Source organism: Rhinatrema bivittatum, chromosome 1 (assembly GCF_901001135.1).
Source record: "Rhinatrema bivittatum chromosome 1, aRhiBiv1.1, whole genome shotgun sequence".
Lineage (NCBI taxonomy): Eukaryota > Metazoa > Chordata > Amphibia > Gymnophiona > Rhinatrematidae > Rhinatrema > Rhinatrema bivittatum.
Window position 1 is genome coordinate 523,502,294 of NC_042615.1, and position 20,957 is coordinate 523,523,250.

The 20,957-nt window shown below is 42.1% G+C and overlaps 1 protein-coding gene across 5 annotated transcripts in view; it reads left to right on the forward strand.

Moving 5' to 3' along the window:
* Positions 1-20,957, forward strand: part of DOCK8 (dedicator of cytokinesis 8) — a 265,097-nt gene that overhangs the window by 217,675 nt on the left and 26,465 nt on the right. For all 5 annotated transcript variants that reach the window (XM_029613102.1, XM_029613111.1, XM_029613120.1 and 2 more), the window contains 5 exons: positions 6,566-6,718; positions 7,835-7,993; positions 13,605-13,705; positions 15,390-15,582; positions 17,184-17,327. In XM_029613102.1, coding sequence (XP_029468962.1) covers positions 6,566-6,718; positions 7,835-7,993; positions 13,605-13,705; positions 15,390-15,582; positions 17,184-17,327 — 750 coding nt within the window. The remainder of the gene's footprint in view (positions 1-6,565; positions 6,719-7,834; positions 7,994-13,604; positions 13,706-15,389; positions 15,583-17,183; positions 17,328-20,957) is intronic.

Here is a 20,957-nt window from a genome sequence, read left to right on the forward strand (position 1 = left end):
TTACATTGGATGTGGTGTGCAAAAGGAATGATATTGGATACTTGATAATAAACAGAATTAAACATAATGCAATCAAATTTAATATAATACATAAGAATAAAAGAATTGACATACTGGGTCAGACCGGTCCATTGAGTTCAGTATCCTGTCGCCACTCCAATTTGCAAGTCACTGGAAGACATCATAAAGTAGATCCAAGTCCTGTTTCTTACTCCTATGGACAGCAATAATTAGTACATAAATACATAAGATTTGCCATACTGGGTCAGACCAAAAGTCCAAGCTCAGTATCCTGTTTTCAACAGTGGCCAATCCAGATCACAAGTACCTGACAGGATCCCAAGGGGGAGGCGATAGATCCCATGCTGCTTATCCCAGGGATAAGAAGTGGATTTCTGCACCTTAATAATGGTTTATGAAATTTTCCTCCAGGAAACTGTGCAAACCTTTTTTTTTTTTTTTTTTAACACAGCTACACTAAGGGCTAGATTTTAAAAGCCCTGTGCGCGTAAATCCTGCTGGATTTACGCGCGCCGGCGCACCTATTTTGCATAGGCCACCAGCAAGCGCAAAGCCCCGGGACGCGCGTAAGTCCCGGGGCTTCGTAAAAGGGGCGGGAGGGGGCGTGTCAGGGGCATGTCAGGGGTCAGGGGGCGGGCCGGGTGGGTCCAGGGGCGTGGTGATGGTTCGGGGGCGGGCCGGGAGGGCGGTCCCGAGTCCCCCGGCACTGCGGCCTGTGCCAGGGGATGCTGAGGTGGCGCAAGCATGTTACGCCTGCTTCCAGCAGGCGTAACTTGCACAACAAAATGTAGGGGGGGATTTAGGTGGGGCTGGGGGGTGGGGTAGATAGGGGAAGGTGGGGGGACGCGGAAGGAAAGTTCCCTCCGAGGCTGCTCTGATTTCAGAGCGGCCTTGGAGGGAACAGAGATAGGCTGCGCGGCTCGGCGCGTACAGGCTGCCGATTTTGCGCAGCCTTGCGCGTGCCGACCCCGGATTTTATTAGATACGCATGCGCGTATGTTTTTAAGATCTACCTCTAATAGCCTCAGCTGTAAAATGGAGTCGGTCCAGAGGGTGGCTACTGAAATGGTCAGTGGTTTTTCTTCTAAAGCATATGGAGATAGACTTAAAGATCAAAACATGTATACCCTAGAGGAAAGGCAAGATAGGGGAGTTATGATAAGGACATCCAAATAGCTCAAAGATGGGCATGCACGGGAGGTGATACTTTTTCAATGGAAAGGAGGCTGTAGAATTGAGGGGTCATGAGATGAGGTTGACAGGGGGTAGTAATTTTAGGAAATATTTCTTTACAGAAAGGGTGATGGATAAGTGGAACAGCCTCTCAGTGGAAGTGGTGGAGACAAAAACAGTTATCTGAATTCAAGAATGCATGGGATAAATACAAGGGATCTAAGGAAGTGATGAGAATTATATTGCTAAACTAATTGAATGGGCAGACTTTTTTTGCCATCACGTTTCTATATTTCTATTGTCTGGTAACGAATTCCAGAGCTTAATTATGCATTGAATTAAAAACTAGTTTCTCTTATTAGTTCTAAATGTATCACCTAGCAACTTCATTGTCTGTCTCCTAGTCTTTGTGCTCTTTGAAAGAGTAAACAACCAATTAATGTTTAGTCGTTCTACTCCACTCATCATTTTATAGACTTCTACCATATCTCCCCTCATCCGTCTCTTCTTCAAGCTGAAGAATGCTAATCTTTTAGCTTTTCCTCATAGGAGAATCGTTCTATCCTTTTTATCATTTTGGTTGCTCTTCTCTGTACCTTTACTAATTCTGCTATTTCTTCTTTGAGATGGGACCAAAATTGCACAAAATACTCAAGATAAGGTCGCACCATGGAGCGATACAGAGGAATTATGATATTGTCTGTTTATTCTCCATTCCTTTCCTAATAATGTCTAGCATTCTATTTGCTTTCTTGGCTACTACTGCACATTGTGGAAAAGATTTCAACGTACTATCAATGATGACTCCTTTTCCTGAATGGTGACTCCTAATGAAGAACCTTGCATCGTGTAGCTATAATCCGTTCTTTTCAGTTCACTGTAAACCGGTGTGATGTGTTTTTACGAACGTCGGTAAATAAAAGTTCATAAATAAATAAATACATAATTTGGGTTACTCTTCCCTAAGTGTATCACTTTGCACTTGTCAACATTAAATTTCATTTGCACTCCCAGTTTTGCAAGGTTCTCTTGCAAGTTTTTACAGTCCTCTTGTGGTTTAAGAACTTTGAATAATTTTGTATCATCAGCAAATTTACTCATCTCACTTTTTGTTCCCATTTCCAGGTCATTTATAAATATACTAAAAAGCAGTAGTCCCAGAACAGATCCCTGGGGCACTCCACTATTCTCCTTTCTCCACTGGGAAAATTTACCATTTAGCCCTACTCTCTGTTTTTTCTATCTTTTAACCAGTTGGCAATCTACAGCAAGATACTGCCCCCTAGCCCATGACTTATTAATTTCCCAAGAAGTCTCAAATGCTTTCTGGAAATCAAGAGACACTGTATCAATTGGCTCACCTTTAGCCACATGTTTATTTATGCCCTCAAAAGACATAGCAGATTGGTGAGGCAAGATTTCCCTTGACTAAATCTATGTTGGCTTTGTCCCATTAAACTATGCTATCTATATGTTCGACAATTTTGTACTTTATGATAGTTTACACCATTCTGCCTGACACAGACGTCAGACTCACTGGTCTGTAGTTTCCTGGATCATGAGTGGGGGTGTTTCTTTAGTCTACCTGGCTAGTAATGTGTTATGGACATTTCCTTCAGGAACTTGTCCAGACCTTTTTTGAAGTCCACTATACTAGTCACCTTCATCATGTCCTCTGGCAACAGATTCCACAGCTTGATTTTATGCTGAATGATAAAGCACTTTCTACTATTTGTTTTGAATCTGTTGGCTGTTAATTTAATGGAGTTCCCCTTGTTTAAATATTATTTGAGGTAAATAATCATCCTTCATTTACCCATTCCAGCCCACTCATGGTTTTATAAACTTCTATCAATTCCCTCTCAGTTGTTTCATTTCCAAGGTGAAGAACCCTAGCCTGCATAGCCTCTCACTATGGGAGATATTCCATTGCCTTTATCATTTTTGTCACCTTCCTCTACACCTTTTCTAGTTCCACTAACTCTTTCTTGAGGTGTGATGTCCACAATTGCACATTATATTTATGGTGTGGTCATTTGATTCAGAGGCAAAATGGTATTTTCCATTTATTCTCCATTCCTTTTTAGATCATTCCTAACATTCTATTTGGGGGTTTTTTTTTACCGCCGTCATGCACCAAGCCGATGATTTCAACATATTGTCCACAAGGACTCCAAAGTCCTTTTCCTGTGTGGTGACTCTCAGTACAAAACTGAACATTGCATACCTGTAATTAGGATTATTTTTCCCTATGTGCCTCACTTTGCACTTTTCCACATTAAATTTCATCTGCTATTCAGTTGCCCCTACTTCAGTTCCTCACAGTCTGCTGCTTTTTATAACAAACTTGAATAATTTTGTGTCCTCTGCAAATTTTGTTAAATTACTCATTATTTTAAAGGAACAATAAACCAATACACACAGGTATGCATACAATATAAGCACAAAAAAATTCAGGACAAGTGTGATAAAATAACAATAAAACAATGCATAGTTGGGTAGAGGCATTCTTCCCCAACCTGGGGGAAATTATTGGTCATCGCGAAGGCTTACTGATCACTGTTAAATTGTTTGTATCTTTCTGTGTTCTCCCTGAGCATGTAGACGGTCTTTTCCATAGATACAATGTTCATCGTGGTGTAGATTTCCAATAGAGTGCAATGGTTAACCAGGCAGCATGTAGTAAATGAGAAACAAGTGTCCAAAAAGTAGCTGTGCATATACCCATCTATTTAATAAACAATACTCAACAGAATACCCTCCTCCCAAAAAAAAAAAGCTGCTCTATCTTCTTTTTAAATGTTAATGCTAACAGCTTGGTTCCACTCTGGCTAAGGTTGGAGCCCATCCCATTGCATCAGGCTCATTCTTCCCCAAAATGTTCCCAGCAAATCTAAAACCTTCTTCCCTGCACCATCATCTGATCCATGCATTGAGACTTTGGAGCTCAGCCTGCATCTGGTGTGGATATTAAAACTACTATAGTAGACTTTAACTTTAAAAAGGGAAACTATGATAACATAAGGAAATTAGAAAATAACTAAAAAGAGTAGTTTGGAGGATTACAAATTTGCATGAGATATGGGGATTGTTTAAAAATACAATCTTGGAAATCCAGATAAAATGTATTCCACACATTAAAAAAGATCAAAGGTAGACCAAATGAGTGTCAGCATGGTTGAATGGCAAGATGAAAAATGCTAAAGACAAAAAAGGTATCTTTAAAAAAAAAAAAAGGAAGGCAGATCCTAATGAGAAGAATAGGAAAGAACATAAGTACTGGCAAGTTAGATATAAAATATTAATAAAGCAGGCTAAAAAACAATTTGAGAAACAATTTTCCATAGAGACAAAAATAATAAAACATTTTTCAAGTACATCAAAAGCAAAAGTCTGTGAGGGAGTCAGTTGGACCACTAGATGACAAGGGGATAAAAGTGGTACTCGGTGAGGACAGGGCCACAGCAGAAAAACTAAATTAGTTCTTTGCTTCAATCTGTCCTGAGAAAGAAGTTGGGGAGATACCCAAATTGGAAATTATCTTTGAAAGAAATGATTTGGAGGAACTGAAGAAGATAACATGGAACCTGGAAGATATATTAAAGAAACCTAACAAACTATTAAATTTCCAGGACCAGATGATATTCACCCAGAGTTCTAAAAGAACTCCAATGTGAAATTGCAGACCTGTTACTAGCAATCTGTAACCTACCATTAAAATCAACTGCTACACCTGAAGACTGGAGTGTAGCAAATGTAATGCCAATTTTAAAAAGGGCTCCAGGGATGATCCAGGAATCTATTGGCCAGTGAGCTTGATGTTAGTGCTGGGCAAAATAGTAGAAGTTATTCTTAAGAACAGAATTACTGACATGTGAATAGACATGACTTAATGGGGAAGAACCTACATGGATTTAGCAAAGGGAAGAGTTGCTTTACTCATCTATTAAAATTTTTGAAGGTGTAAGGGTAAGCCAGTGAATACAGTGTGTATTGGGATTTTTTGACAGAGTCCCTCATGAGAAACTCCTCAGAAAATGAAGAGGTAATGTGATAGGAGACAATGACCTACTATTGGGTGAAAACTGGTTAAAAGATAGGAAACAGAGAATTGGACTAAGTGTTCAGTATTCCCACTGGAGAAAGGTGAATAGTGGACCACCCCAGAGATTTGTACTGGGACCGGTGCTGTTTAACATTTACATAACTGATCTGGAACAGGGAGCTACAAGTGAGATATTTGGGTTTTCAAAATTGTTAAAACGCAAGTGGACTGTGTGGAACTTTAGAAGAACCTTGCCAGACTGGGGGACCTGGGCATGTAAATGGGCAGATAAAGTTTTTAATGTGGACAAATGCAAAGTGATGCGTCTAGGAAAATCAATCTCAACTATAGGTACACAACATTAGATTCCCCTGTATTAGGAATCACCAACCAGAAAAAGGATCTTGGAGTTGTTGTGGACAATGCATTGAAATTCTTGGCTCGGTGTGCAGTAGCAGTCAAAAAAGCAAATAGAAATGGAGAATAAACAAGAACCTCTGTGTCGATCCATGGTGCCACCATACCTTGTGTGTCATTCTACCTCAAAAAGATATAACAAAATTAGAGAAGGTACAAAGAAGGGCAACAAAAATGTTAAAGGGCTTGGAATGACTCCCTTATGAAGGAAAGCTAAACACTGGTTAGGAAGGTTAACTGAGAGGAGATATAGTAGAGATTTATAAAATCATGAGGGTGTGGAAGAGGTAAATAGGGAGCAGTTATTTACCCTTTCAAGTAGTAATGAGACTAGGAGATGCTCCATGAAACTAACAGTTTAAAATACATTGGAGAAAGCATTTTTTTTCCACTCAACACACAACATACAATCAAGCTGTGGCACTTGTTACCAGATGATGATATCAAGGCATCTAGCGTCGCAAGATTTAAAAAGGGATCGGACAAGTTCCTGGATAAAAAGTCCATAAACCATTATTAGACAGGTAGACATGGGAAAACCACTGTTTATGTCTGAGAGGGGGCAACAAGGAATGGATCCACTCTGGGATCCTGCCAGGTACTTGTCACCTGGCTTGGTCACTGTTGGAGACAGGATGTTGAGCTCAGTGGGCCTTTGGTCTGACTGAGAATGGCATAGCTTATGTTTTTAATGATGTAGCTTCCCTCTAAGAGCTTTGTGTCGCTCTGCCAAGTGAAATACCCTGATGTATAAACCTGAGTCCTTTGCGGGCTGTGACACTTTTTATTTACACGCTATCTGCTTTTATACTGTGATCTTACCTTTGCTGTGCCCAGATAATGGAGGAGTTTGGGTTCAGTGGTGCGAGACAAGGCCAGTAAAAGATCTCTGTCTCTTCTCCCTTGTAGTTCGGGGATCTGCTGTTTGAGGAGGAAGTGGAGCAGTGCTCGGACCTCTGTCAGAGAGTCTTGCACCACTGCAGCAGTGCCATGGACAGCACCCGAAGCCAGGCCTCTGCCACCCTTTACCTCATCATGAGATACAGCTTCAGCAACATCAGCGTAAGGTTTCCGGTGCAGCAATAGCACCTGCAGTCGCTCTCGATACCGGAAGAACATTTTGTTCAAAATGAATTGAAAAGAAGAGTATTGGTAGAAATGATCCCAAAAAAATTGTGACCCTTATGTTCTTAAACCCTGCCTTATGAATCAAAGTTTCCCAAGGATGATGCGCAGGACGCTGGCCATACTTTTTTCCCGGATATTTTTTTTCCCAGGGACATTTATTACCGTGATCTACAAATTGTTTTCTGGAAAACCCTGCCTGAGGGATAGTGTTTTGGTTATAGGCAGAGATTAGGATTGCGTTCCTAGATTATGATGTTTTGGTGCATTTCCTAATATAAAAAAAAAAAAAGAAATGCAGGCTATGAGGCCAATATTCAGTAGGCCATTTAGTGGACAAGTTACCAGGGTAAAGTTAGCCGAATAACTTGTCCTGTATATTCAGCGGGGGGCGGTGGGGGGCAGCGATCTGCTGACTATGGCAATTTCAAATATTTCAGGAGGGAGTGCATGACCGACAGGACACGTGAAATTAGGGGAAGGGGGAAAGAATTGGGCTACAGGCCGCTAAACTTTTTTTTTTTTTAACTTGGCTGTCAGCGCTACTTAACCAGATATCTTTTAAAGATATCCGTTTAAGTAGCAAGTTATCCAGCCACACAAGGCCGGACAACTTTAGACCTGTTTGGAAGCAGGTCTTAAGAGTCTAACAAATACAAGTCCAATAAGTGCACTGTAACGTGACTTTACAGAAAGTCTTCCTGTAATTGAACAAGGCACTTGGGTACACAGCAAAGTAAGAGGTCCATATTTCTAAGTGGTTGAAGGTACTCAACCTTGGGCTTTGTGCATCCACCAACAGTTTTTACCTTGGAGGTATAAACTTAGGTATACTTGCTTAAAAAAAAATGGTAATACAATTTACATCAGATTAATTATTTGCTGGAGACATTTCAACTGAAGACTTTTACATGGTTCATTTATAAAAATGTCCGGATGTACAAATACCCAAACAGTTTCCAATTTTTACCATGAAAGGCCCGGATGCCTGGCTACTCCTGGGTATACATGGCTTTTGTCTTTGTTCTTTCTTCTCTGATTTTTTTCTTAAAGAACTTTGCAAGAGTGAAGATGCAGGTGACGATGTCATTGGCGTCTCTGGTGGGCAAGTCACCAGACTTCAACGAAGAGTACCTCCGGAGATCCTTGAGGACTATTCTAGCATATGGCGAGGAAGATGTGGACATGCAGCCAACACTCTTCCCTGCTCAGGTACATTTGCAGTGTAAGAACTAAATATTCTATGAGCCAGTGTCCCAAAGAGTTCAGTTTGACAAATGTTGCCGCACTAAGAAAGTGCTGGCACTAGAAGAGAGCCAGTTTTCAGGATAGCCAGAATGGTACAGAAGTCCATTAGATTAAAATCCAATTCAAAAGACATATACCAAAATTACATATTCAACCAATTTTCTTACAAACCCACAGTGTGATTGCTGTGTTAGTCTCTTTGAGTGCACAGAAATAAAGGTCAATAAAAAAATAGAAATGAAATTACACTTGGACTAACTTAATGCGTTCTTCTTAGCAAAGAGAGGGTCCTAATTACGAAGCAGTTTTTCCTTAGACACAAAGTGGGAAAAATCCTATAAAGGTGAATTTTCAAAAGAAGTACAGGTAAAATAGCAAATATGCAAGCATTCACTGTTTTAAAAACTGCAATATAAGCGTATAAATCAGTGACCGCAAGTAAACATGCACGGCTAAACAAGGGGCAGGCCAGGGGCATTATAGGGAGGGACCAGCATTTACACAAGTAAGTTGCTATTTTATAACCTGCCAAAGTGACGCACGTAAGTCTTTTACTTGTGAATATTTATACCTGGTCATTATCTGGTGTAAGTGCTTGTAAAAATCTTAAAAGTGAAAAAAATGACTGGGTTGAGGATCGGTGTTGGGACTGGTCCTGTTCAATATCTTTGTGAGCGACATTGCGGACAGGATAGAAGGTAAGTTTTGTCTTTTTGCGGATGATACCAAGATCTGCAACAGAGTGGACACGCCGGAAGGAGTGGCGAGAATGAGACAGGATTTAAGGAAGCTGGAAGAGTGGTCGAAGATATGGCAGCTGAGATTCAAATCCAAGAAGTGCAGAGTCATGCATATGGGGTGTGGAAATCCAAAAGAACTGTATTTGATGGGGATTGAAGGGCTGATGTGCATGGAACAGGAGAGAGACCTTGGGGTGATAGTGTCTAACAATCTGAAGTCAGCGAAACAATGTGACAAGGCGATAGCTAAAGCCAGAAGAATGCTGGGCTGCATAGAGAGAGGATTATCTAGTAAGAGAAAGGAAGTGATGATCCCCTTATACAGGGCCTTGGTGAGGCCTCACCTGGAGTACTGTGTTCAGTTCTGGAGACCGTATCTCCAAAGGGACAGAGACAGGATGGAGGCAGACCAGAGAAGGGCGACCAAAAAGGTGAATGGTCTTCATAAAATGACTTATGAGGAGAGATTGAAGAACTTAAATATGTATACCCTAGAGGAGAGGAGGAGCAGGGGTGATATGATACAGACTTTCAGATACTTGAAAGATTTTAATGATCCATGGTCAACAACAAACCTTTTCATTGGAAAAAAATCAGTAGAACTAGGGGTCACGATTTGAAACTCCAGGGAGGAAGACTTAGAACCAATGTCAGGAAGTATTTCTTCACGGAGAGGGTGGTGGATGCCTGGAATGCCCTTCCGGAGGAAATGGTGAAGACTAAAACTGTGAAGGATTTCAAAGGGGCATGGGATAAACACTGTGGATCCATAAAGGCTAGAGGATGGGAATGAAGAGAAGAGGCATGGTGGTAGCTTGCTGGTGGTGGCTACTACCTGGTGATTACTAATCTTACTCAATAAGCCTTCACACGGTTAATGCAACTCCAACATTGCTCTCTGCTTCAACAGCAAGGAGAAATGTGGAAAAGAGGATTTGCATTCAGCAACAACCAACAAGGACTGAACTACACAGTCTGGGGGTAGCTTGCTTATTGCGGCGGTTACTACCCTAAACCAATTAAGCCTAATACTTCACTTTAAATGCATATACAGCATTGCTGTCTGCTTCAACGGCAGGGGGAAATGTGGAAAAGAGGATTTACATTCAGACAACATCCAACAAGCCATTGATCTGTGCAATTGGGGTAAACAAGCATTGGGGTAAATTGCTTGATGCGGCGGTTACTATCCTTAACCATTAAGCCTTACGATTCACCTTTGATGCAACTCCAACATTACTCACTGCATCAACGGCAGGGGGGTGGCAGGAAATTCGAATCAAACAATTACCAACAAGGGCCCTGAACTTGGTGGTCGGTGAAACAGATAAGTATGGGAATATAAGTGTGGGAGCTTGCTGGGCAAACTAGATGGGCTGTTTGGTCTTTTCTGCCATCATTTCTATGAATGAGATGGGGAGACTTCATGCTGAAGAGCCAGGAGGGTCTTCATGAGCTGCCGATAGACTGGGTGAACTGTTAGACTATTTGTTAAAACTGGTTATTTCATTGCCATGCATATGTTAGAAAATCCCCTGACTTAAGTGTATAAAAGCTGACTTATAGGAGGTAAATGTGTATAAATAACACAAGTAAAATCTACTCACTTATCCCTTTAAAATTGGAAGTACAAATATGCTGTTGTATCATTTGCGTTTACTTATCTGGCTGAATTCTGACTTATCCTGCTAAGTAGCACTTAGACATACAAATTTAAACTTATCCAGATAAGCAGTGTTTTATTTTTTAGACTTAAAACTGAGATCCCTAAATTTAGGCCTGCTATTTAATTGCCTAGAATTAGGTGCCTAGTTCTGAAAATCAGTGCTAAACCCCTAACTTTGTTTCCCCACCCTAATTCTGCCTTTTTATTTATTTATTTATTTATTTATTTATTTATGTAAAGTTTTTATAGACCGATAACCGTTTGCACATCGTATCGGTTTACATTGAACATAATAATAATGAGAGATAAATTACCAGGAACGATTAGATTGCATAGCATGGTAAGATAAAGTACATAACATTAAGAGAGTACATAACTGTTGAAATAAATATATATATTAGTAACTATATACAAAGTTGTCAATTTAAAGTAAGGGGATAACTTTGTACAAGGTGATGAATAGGCGTGAAGGGGATTGTGTAGCCCCTTTGTAGCCCCCCCACTTTTTAGGGGCCTAAATGTAGGGACTCAGGCTTGTCCATTTTCAAAAGGCCTAATTGAGGAGCCTAACTCCAAAGGTTAGGAGTCTAAACCCTTTGAGAATTGACCCCCATAATTAATTTATTCTTCAGCATTTGTATATATTTGAGAGACCCAATAAGAATGCTTCCAGTATGAATGGGAGTTCTTCAGATGTAATTAGGCAAATGTCAAACCTGAATTTTCAGAGATGGGTAAAACCAATACACACACACAAATGGAGGGCATTTCCAGGTTCCAGGGTGGCTTCCAGGCCCCCTGGTACTTTGCCGGTCAGTGCCAGAAGGAATGTTTATCCCATGTACTTTGCAGGTGTGCATACTTTTCTCCGCCTATTAGAGGAAGGGGAAGCATTTTTTCAGATTAAGATTTTCCAGAGAAAACTCTTTTGAAAATTGCCCCTTTTTTACCATCTAGATGGCAATCTCTCCAGCATAAATTAGCTTTACTCATTTTCATTCTAACCAGCCTTAAAGTTGTCAAGTACCACTGCATAATAATCTTTTGTGCATTTTCTGTCTTCACTATAGATTGCTTTGCCTTCTGTCAAATTAATGCTCATTGCTTAGTCTCATATTGTATATTCCAAATTCCTGTCCCATTTATCACAAAATTCAGGAAGCTTTTTATGGCGTAAACCTAGTTATTGGTCTAGTAAGATTCTTATTTTCAGTTCTTTTATGTTTGATTTTAAACTGTTTGATTTGTTTGTTCAAGTTGTACATTAACAGTCATTAACAGTATGACAGCAGAGAGAACTTTTTAGAATTGTTTATATTAAACTCTTTTTTTTATTTAAATTAAGAAATTATAAGAAATACTTCATACGCTTTTCTTCCCAATACGTTTATTAATAATCAAAGGAAACACACCAAGGTCGATATTCAGTGCCATTTGTCCAGCCAAGTTCAGACGTAGCCAGGCAAATGGCAGGATTTTGAAGATCCCTGCTGGCTGACTGCTTCTGAGTTATCCAGATAGTTATTTAGCTGGATAAAACTCAGCCAGATAACTTGGAAGCATTCTGGGGATATTTTTCTGGGCAGAATTAAAATAGCCAGATAATCAGGCCAGTGCAAGGGTTTGTAGCACCCTAGGTAGACCAATGTAACCCCCCCCTCCCCCTCCTCACCCTGATTTGAATGTGCCCTCTAACAGTGATAGATATATATATAGAATTATTCTTACCCTTGTACAGTTCTCTCTCTCTCTCATATTTTTTAAAATGCCGCCCTCGTGCACTCCGGTGGCACCCGCCCTAGGCGACCGCGTAGTCTCGCCTAACGGTCGCACCGGCCCTGCAGATAATGTTATCCTGGATGGCTGGATATATTCAGCGATGTGGCAGCGCTGCTGAATAAACTGCCAAAATTGGCCAGATAAGTTTAGCTGGCTTACTTTGCCCCTGCCTGGCAGCTGAATATGGACCTCAGTATGTTCAAACAACTGTGCTGACCAATATTAATCCCAACCCCCCAAACAAAGTTAATCAATGACCTACAGCCTGAACACTCTGATGTTTAATGACCTGAAAGGATCCACACTGACAAATAGAAAATTCATATAATCTTCAATTCTTAAGGAATGTAATGCCACACGTCTAATTTTCAGTGGTTATAACATGATATGACTCCCAAATTGGAAGACAGCATCTTCAAGATCATTTTGTAGCCTGGGCTGACATTCTCTCCATCATCATCAAGGCATGCTTGGGTACCTTCCATGGAGTCATTTTCTATCCACTATATCATTACACATTTTTTTAGATACTGAAAAAAATGTCCTTAAAAGCAGCGATAAGGGGACCTTATTACTCTCTTTACCATCTATAGTATCCAACAATAATAGTTCCCTTGTTTTGCAGTCCTGTAATATTAGAAATATATGAACCAATTTCTCTCTAGAAAATTGTAAAGAAACCACAGTAAGGTTGATATTCAGTTTGGCCAGAGAACAGAAAAGTCACCCGGGTAGCTTTACCTGGATATTCAGTGGGATAAAAGTATCCAGGTGACTTTTTAGACCAGTATGTTTCTGACCAGACTAACCTGGTTAACTGTACCTGTGTAGTGCTGACTATCAGAGCTCAGTGGCTAAAATTTAGCCTCATCCCCTGAAATGTCTCCATCGCCGCCTCTTTTTATCTGGCTAAGTTTTGTACAGGGAGTGAGTTACCAGGACAAACTTTATCCGGGGAGTGGGGAGGAAGTTTTTCAAATCTTGGTTCTTGTCCAGGTAACTCCGAAAGTTACCCAAACCAAGTCTTTTGAAGATCGGCCTCAATAAGTAAATGAGCCATGAAGACACACACACACACACACACACACACCCTGCATTTAGGGAAGCTACCAGAGCATCCAATGCCCACTTCCAGTGCCCATTTCATATTTAAAAAATGATATGTAAAAATTTAAAATGCAACACTTGCTGTCTGTATTTTTTTTTTCCCCCGCTATTGCCGTGCAGAAACGAAAACAAATTTGGGTGAATGCAGCCCTGTGGCTCTAAATAGAGTCAGGGCACTGCTGCGCTAAAGCTCAGCAGAACCCCCCTTGCTAATTCTGAAATACTGGGCCCCAGCGACACAGCAGCATGTCCCTCCTTATTTTGTTAATTTACTTCCATCCAGGTGGATGAGCTGCTGCGTAACCTGAACAGCATCTTGTCAGATACCGTGAAGATGAGGGCTTTCCAGGAGGATCCAGAGATGCTGATGGATCTCATGTACAGGTAAACCCTTGATCAAGCAAAGAGGCGATCTCGGACCTTCTGCTGCTGCTTCATGGCAGGCTCGCTTGACGCGCCCTGCATAAATCATCGGCAGTCGAGCAGGCATTTGAAAGGGCACCTCCAGCAGCCTGCCAAATGGCCCTGCTCAGGGGCGACCGCCGAGTCGAGCTCTCCGGTACCCATGCACAACTTGATGTGGTTTTGGTGGACCTGTGAGTATTGGGGGGAGAGAAAATGTGTGCCGCTAGCTCTCTGCAGGATCAGCAAATAGTGATTCAGTTGATTTTTTTTTTTTTTTTAGTGTCCAGCTCTTCTTTTCAGTAAAATTCTATTTCGGTATGCAATAGATAATGAAAGTGACACCACCATGGCGGTCTCAGACTATACTAGTGCAATTAGGTGTCTGCCTCTTGTCAGGAAATGTCTAAGCTGCACAATATATGAGCAAGAAAAAATAGTTACAAAAAAAAAAAAAAGAGAAAGACGTGGTTGATAGAGACTCCAAACATTCTGTGGCTCTTCTTCAGATATCAGTATAGTCCTAGGAGGGTCATTTTCATGCAGCCTACGGAGGGCTTAATTCTGCAGCTACTTTGTACCCACGGGCTGCAGACTTATATTCATAAGTCCGCTTGGAAAACTGTCAGGTTATCCCGGTACACGCATACACACGCACCCAGGAAGTTGCCCCTCCTCCAGAGCTTGGCGTAACTCTCTCGCTGCCTGTTCATTTATGCTCCTGCTTTTCAAAAGGAAAAGCACGTGCCCAAATGCTTTCCCTGACCCCCGGTTCCTTTCCTGCAGTGCCTACCGCAAATGCGGGATAAGGCCTATGCATGTATTCCAGTGATGCGCATACTTTCCCCCCAGCAGTCTCCCGGGTGTTTTACCTGCATAAGCTGGCACTCATGCACATACCTGCTTTGGAAAATTACCCCCTTTGTTTTCTCACCAAGTTAATACAGGGGACGATATTCAGCCACGGAGCGGCTAGTTAAGTTAGCCGGATATAGCTATCCAGCTATCTTAATGGGGGTATTCTGCGGTGCTAAATTCTAGCCGCATAACGAGTTTAGCCGCATACGGTTTCAGATATAGCCGCTTTGCCATTTAGATGAATAGCTTTTCAGTTATCTGTCTAAATGGCTTCTGAATAGCGGCCTCGTAATTTTTTTTTTTTTCATATACAGCCTGTGCTGCCATTTTGTTAAACTAGACCATGATTTTAGGAGGGGGAAAGCATTGCCACAGATGTAAAACTAGCACATTTCTCACTATATTAAATATCACAGAAATCATGTAAAATGATACTTCTGGGACTCTATGAAACACTGATGGAAATAGGTTTTCAGATTACTGCCCAAATGCTCTCCCCTTCCCCCCTTCCCAAAAAAATAGTACATCTGTATTAATGGACATTCCCAACAACCTGTAGTGCTTCTTAATATGTGATCCATTGTTGTTTACAAGGTTAATAATGTAAGAATGACCTCCTGTTTTCAAATAATGAGATTTTTTTGTGAACAATGAATCAGTCATTTTTCGGGGGCAGGGAAGGGGAGCTTATGATCGGAACCAGATCATGCCAGGAGGAGGTTTGTAACACTTCTGGCGGTGCTACAAAATGGACAACTTAAAACCTATGGGGAAAAAAAAAAATCTGTTGCTTCGCCTGTGTCTCTAGGATTGCTAAAGGCTACCAGACGTCCCCTGACCTGCGGCTGACCTGGCTACAGAACATGGCGGAGAAGCACAGCAAGAAGAAATGCTACACCGAGGCAGCCATGTGCCTGGTGCATGCTGCCGCGCTGGTGGCAGAGTACCTGAGCATGCTCGAGGACCACTGCTACCTGCCTGTGGGCAGCGTCAGCTTCCAGGTGGGCAGAGTGCTCAGACTTCCATTACTTCTGTAGGAATGGGGTTGGTGGTGGGGTGGTGTTTGGTTGGCATTCTCCTCCTCTTCTCGGGGCAATCACAGCAGGGTCATGGCACTGGTGTCCTTCTCAACAGCTGCCCTCCTGATCAGGGTTCATTGCCAAAAAGGTTAGCAGCCATCCCCTAACTGCATCAGTCACCTCTTTTTTTCGCTGCAGTCTCTCTGTAATTGTGCCATTTGTCATAAAAAAGAAAGTGTTACTTGGGTGGTGGGTCCCAGTTTCGGATAGAATCCGTTTCTTGGGAAAAGCATGAGAAACATATGGAGCTGCTTTGTGTCTTCCTTGGGAGGGTGACGAAGCGAATGCACTGATGGGAGTCTGGTGGGAAGGGCACAGAATTTGGTTCTCTCTAGCTCACCTCTCAAGTGATGTTTATCAGATCAGTATATGACTGAAATATAGCCTCCCAGTTTGTACATACTCTGTAGATCTATTGGTAAAAGTTATCCTGGGCAGTACACAAAACGTTCTGTTGTAGAAGCAGAATCCGTACTGCTGCTATACTGCTGGTGCTGTGGGAGTCCGCAGGATCCATCTTGGTGGCACAGCGCAGCACCAGGAAGGAGATTCGGACTCTCCTGTTCATCAGGCGGCCAGGACTAGAAGCACTCTAGCCTGCTGGTAGCAGGACTGGCGCTAGGGGATGACAAGCAGGGCAGCTGTCTAGTGGCCCGACCTTACCAGGTGCCCTGGGGCGAGGCTGAGTTACAGCACATTGGAATCACTACACAGAGCCCAGGAGTCTCATGGGACCTGCCCGTAGCTCATACTTTGAGAAGACTCCTTGGAATGGCTCTAATGCCATGCAGCAGGGAAGGCCTGAAACTGAGGGCATGAGGTTGACACCAGATACCATATGAAGAACTGTTTGGGGATTGAAAGGGTAGGATCAAGACTGAGATTGGCAGGAGCACTAGCAGTTGGGGGAGGGGAAGCTCAAGAACTAGAGATCAGATCACTAGGAGCAGTAGGAAGAAGACCCAGGAACGGATGGGAGCAGTGGGAAGAGGACCCTGGATGAGGATTGAGTGGAAGATGGGAAGAGAAGGGAGTGAGCCTTGGATCTGGGGGGGAGAGGTGCATGGAGGGGAAAGGTAGGATCAGGGTAGGGATGGAGGGAGTGGATTTGGGACCTGTAGTGTGTCCATTCCTTACTTTCTGCTCTGGGCCTCAGCATCTAACACTGGCCTTGACTGACAAAAAGCAAAATACAGTCCCACCTTAGTAGTAACCCCTGCAGACCAGCCCGAGAGAGGCAGAAGAGGTCATCAGAAGGGGGCCACGGACTAAAGATCTGCATGAAAGTATAAGAAAGGATTCTCTTTTGCCTCTCCCACCCCCTGCTTACCTCACTGGGTCTCATTGCAAGGTAGCAGGGGTAGAGATAGATGTGGGAGAGCTGTGTGACCAGGGGAGGTATGACTTCACAGCAGGATCACAGTGACAGTTCAGGCTATGAGGACCTGATTCTATTTTGGGATGGCTCACCTGCTGCCCGCGTCCCATGGGTTTTCTACATATAATGTGGTGATTTCTTTCAGAATATTTCTTCTAATGCGCTGGAGGAATCTGCGGTCTCTGACGACATTCTGTCTCCTGACGAAGATGGGGTGTGTTCCGGGAGGTATTTTTCAGAGAACGGTCTGGTGGGGCTCCTGGAGCAGGCGGCTGAGCTCTTCAGCACGGTGAGTGTACTGGAACACCTGCAAGGCGCGCAGCCAGTGGAAAGCGGGCCTACATCATGTGGGGGCCTGTGCATTCATGCATCTCACAACTGCAAAGGCAGCCCCACCCCATGCTGTTGTGAAGCCTGGCTGAATGTCTACCCTCAGTGCGCGCTGCTCTTTTAGAGGGGTAATTTTCCAAGGCATTCTCCCACGGGTGCAACAGAACTACCCACAGAAGGGACCCTTTTACAAAATCGCCTGCCTGACATGCCAGTAAACTTGCACGCGTGCACTGTACTCTTATATGATTACCAGGACTACGTCTAGGTGTTTCGGGGGGGGGGGGGGGGGGGGGTGAGATTGGGGAAAAGGTTTGCATTTATAGACCTACTTTTTTAAATTTTCAAAAGTATATAGGTACATTTTCAAGTCAAATGTCTGCAAGCAAATTAGTGGATGTAATTGTGTGCAGTTAATTTTGGTGGGATAATTTTCAAAGTGATATTTACATGCTTATAGGTGACTTTTCAAAGGAATTATGCATGTAAGTATAACATACTATCATAGCAATTTTCAAAAGCCCACTTACACGAGTAAAGTGCATTTACACATGCAAAACCCAGTTTTAAGCGTGTAAATGCTTTTGAAAATCAGGCCCATAAATTATCTTTGAAGATTAGTGTAGCATATGCATATTTTCATTTCATTTCATTTATTTAAATTTATTGATCGCCTACCACAGAGAGGCCTAGGCGATTTACAACATTAACATACATAATGAAAACATAAAAATAATAAATACAATACCACACAAATTACATGTTTTTCACAGAAACAAAAATAACCAATCTCATATAAACAAAATAAATTTGTTGTTAAATTTGTTGTTAAATAAATGTGGACTCTTAGAAAACTACCTCCTGAATGGGGATTTATTTCACTGTCCTTTATGGGCGTAGCTGCTGCTTTTTTGTTGGTAGATAATATTTTTTTTGAGCAGGTTGGTTGTTTACGTTGTGGTACTTTGAAAGTTAACCCTTTAACCAGGTGTGTTGGTATATCAGATAATTTCCAGGGCCTTTTTTTCCATTTCAGTTTGAAATGTGACTTGGAAGATTTTTAAAAGGTCTCTTCACTCAGTATATTTTTATTTGTGCTTTGACACAAGATAATGCAAAATAGATCTGGATAAGTGATAAAATGATATTAATATAATTTTAAAAAAATATATCAACATGCCCTATGTTATCCATGTGCGAGACAGTGTTGCTGATTCCACTTGCCATAAGCAAAACTGGGCTTGTTTTTCTAAATACATGACAAGGAGTTTTTTTGCCTATTGGAAATTGCCTGGTTTGGGACTTTTCAGCCCAATCACTAGTGGAAAGCTGCAGAAGCTGCTGCCATAGCACATCAAGTCAACCAAAGTGTCCTATCTCCCTCCTCCCATGGGACTACATTTCCCACCATTCCCAGTTCCTCTTTACCCTGAGGAAAGGGCACATTGGACTACATTTCCCAGCATCCATCCTACACCTTCTAATGACCCAGCAGCTGCAGGTCACATGGCACATTTGCCCGCCTCTACTTCACTTCCTTCTGAAAGAGGATTGGGTTTGATATGTAGGACAGTGTTGCCTTTTTATTTTTTTCTAAGATCTGGAGACACTGGTGGCAATAGTTTCCTCTGATATTAAGCTAAGCTAGTCATATTGTATAAAGCTGAGGCCCTCGAAAAACCCTGCTACAACTCACTTTGTAGAATCTCAGGTTATATTTTTTTAAAAAATTGTTTTAATCCTTTTCAGTGCTTTATTTTTAAATGTTGTGCTTTTTCAGCCTGTAGGTGTTGTAGAGTTAAGTTACAGTGCAGGTGACAAAATAGTTCACTCTAGTCCTCCTCTCAGGTTCATATTCAGTTAGCCAGATATGTTTATAGTCAGCCGTACCACGGAATTTATATGGCTAACTTTAGGACAACTGAATAGCAGTCCTAAGGTTAGCCAGCTAACACCTAGATTCACCAAGCTGCGATGTGTTTTTGCAGGAGGAGTCCCACTATCACGGGGGGGGGGGGGGGGAGGTTGTTGCCATGATAGTGGGGCCCCGCCCCCGAAAACACATTGCAGCTGTGTGGTATGTTCTTTTGTGTCCAGGCCAAATACCATGACATAAAAGAAGGCAGGAAGCAGCCCTTTAACGTGATGGTGGCTCCAACCTCACAGGACTGCCATCGTCTTAAAGGGCAGCTGGCCCCAAAAAAGAAAAATGCAGCCAAAATGGGAGGTTGAGTGGGAGTTGGTGCTGACCCTCCTTTTCAACCTGGGGCTGCCGGTCGAGGCAGTTCCGACTCCCCTAAAAAATTTTTAAAATGTCAAATATGCTTGTGGCAGCAACCCCCCCAAGACTAAGACCCCACCTCCGGGCACCCCAAAGTGTCCAATAGTTAACTCCCCAGCCCCTCTGATACATCATTAAATCCTCCCAGCTCCCCCCAACAATAAGATCCCCCTCCCCCTGACACATCAATAGACCCACCTCCCAGAAGGCAAGATCCTCATTTCCCCGTGCCCTGACACATCTATAGACCCATCCCCCACCCCGGTCCCCTTGATGCTCAAAACCGCCACCTCTCCAGAGCCTCCTTTACCTGGATCTCATGTCAAGGATGGCACCATTTTCCAAAAATGGTGCCAATCTGACCTTGCCCCAGTCATGTGACTGATCCCCAGACCTTACCCCAGTTTCTTGAGGAGTCTTTCATGAGGGCCTTTGTGGAAAGCCTTCTGAAAATCCAAATACACTTTATCAGCTGGATTACCTTTAGCTGCATGCTTCTTTACACCTTCAAAAAAATCTAGTAAATTGGTAAGACAAGACTTTTCTTTGCAAAAACCATGTTGATTCTCCCCCATGAAACCATGTGTATCTATGTGGTCAATAACTTTGTTTTTAAGAATAGCTTCTACCATTTTCCCAGCACCAACATTAGGCTCACCATTCTATAGTTTCCCAAATCACCCCTGGAGCTTTCTTTAAAATTGACATCACCTTGCTCACCCTCCAGTCTTCAGGTACCTTAACTGTATTTGAATCACCAGAAACAGGTCTGCAATTTCATGTTTGAGTTCCTTGGGGACTCTGGGGTGAATACCATCCAGTCCCAGTGATTTGTTATTCTTTAGTCTGTCAGTCTGATTTATTGCATCTCCCAGTTTCAAAGCGATTTTGTTCGTCATCAAAAAATGTTCCTGGTATGGGTATGACCCTGACATCCTTCTCAGTAAAGAAAGGCAAAGAATTCATTTTATTTTTTCTGCTATTTCCTTGTCCTCCCCGAGCACCCCTTTTACCACTCTATCATCTAGCAGCCCAGCTGACCCCCTTAAAGACTTTTTACTTCAAATGTACGTGAAAATGTTTTTTGTTTTTACCTCTATGGCAAGCTTCCTATTTTCCTCATTTGGGTCTGCTTTCCATTTTTTTTAAAATGCTTTTTTGGCCTTAATTGTGTCTTTCGCCTCACTATTAAACCATGTTGATAGTTGATTGGATTTTTTTTAAATAATTTGAAGTTTTACTGACCATTTCAATCAATGCAAATAAAAATAGCAAAGCAATGACCTCTGCATTAAGTCAATAAATACA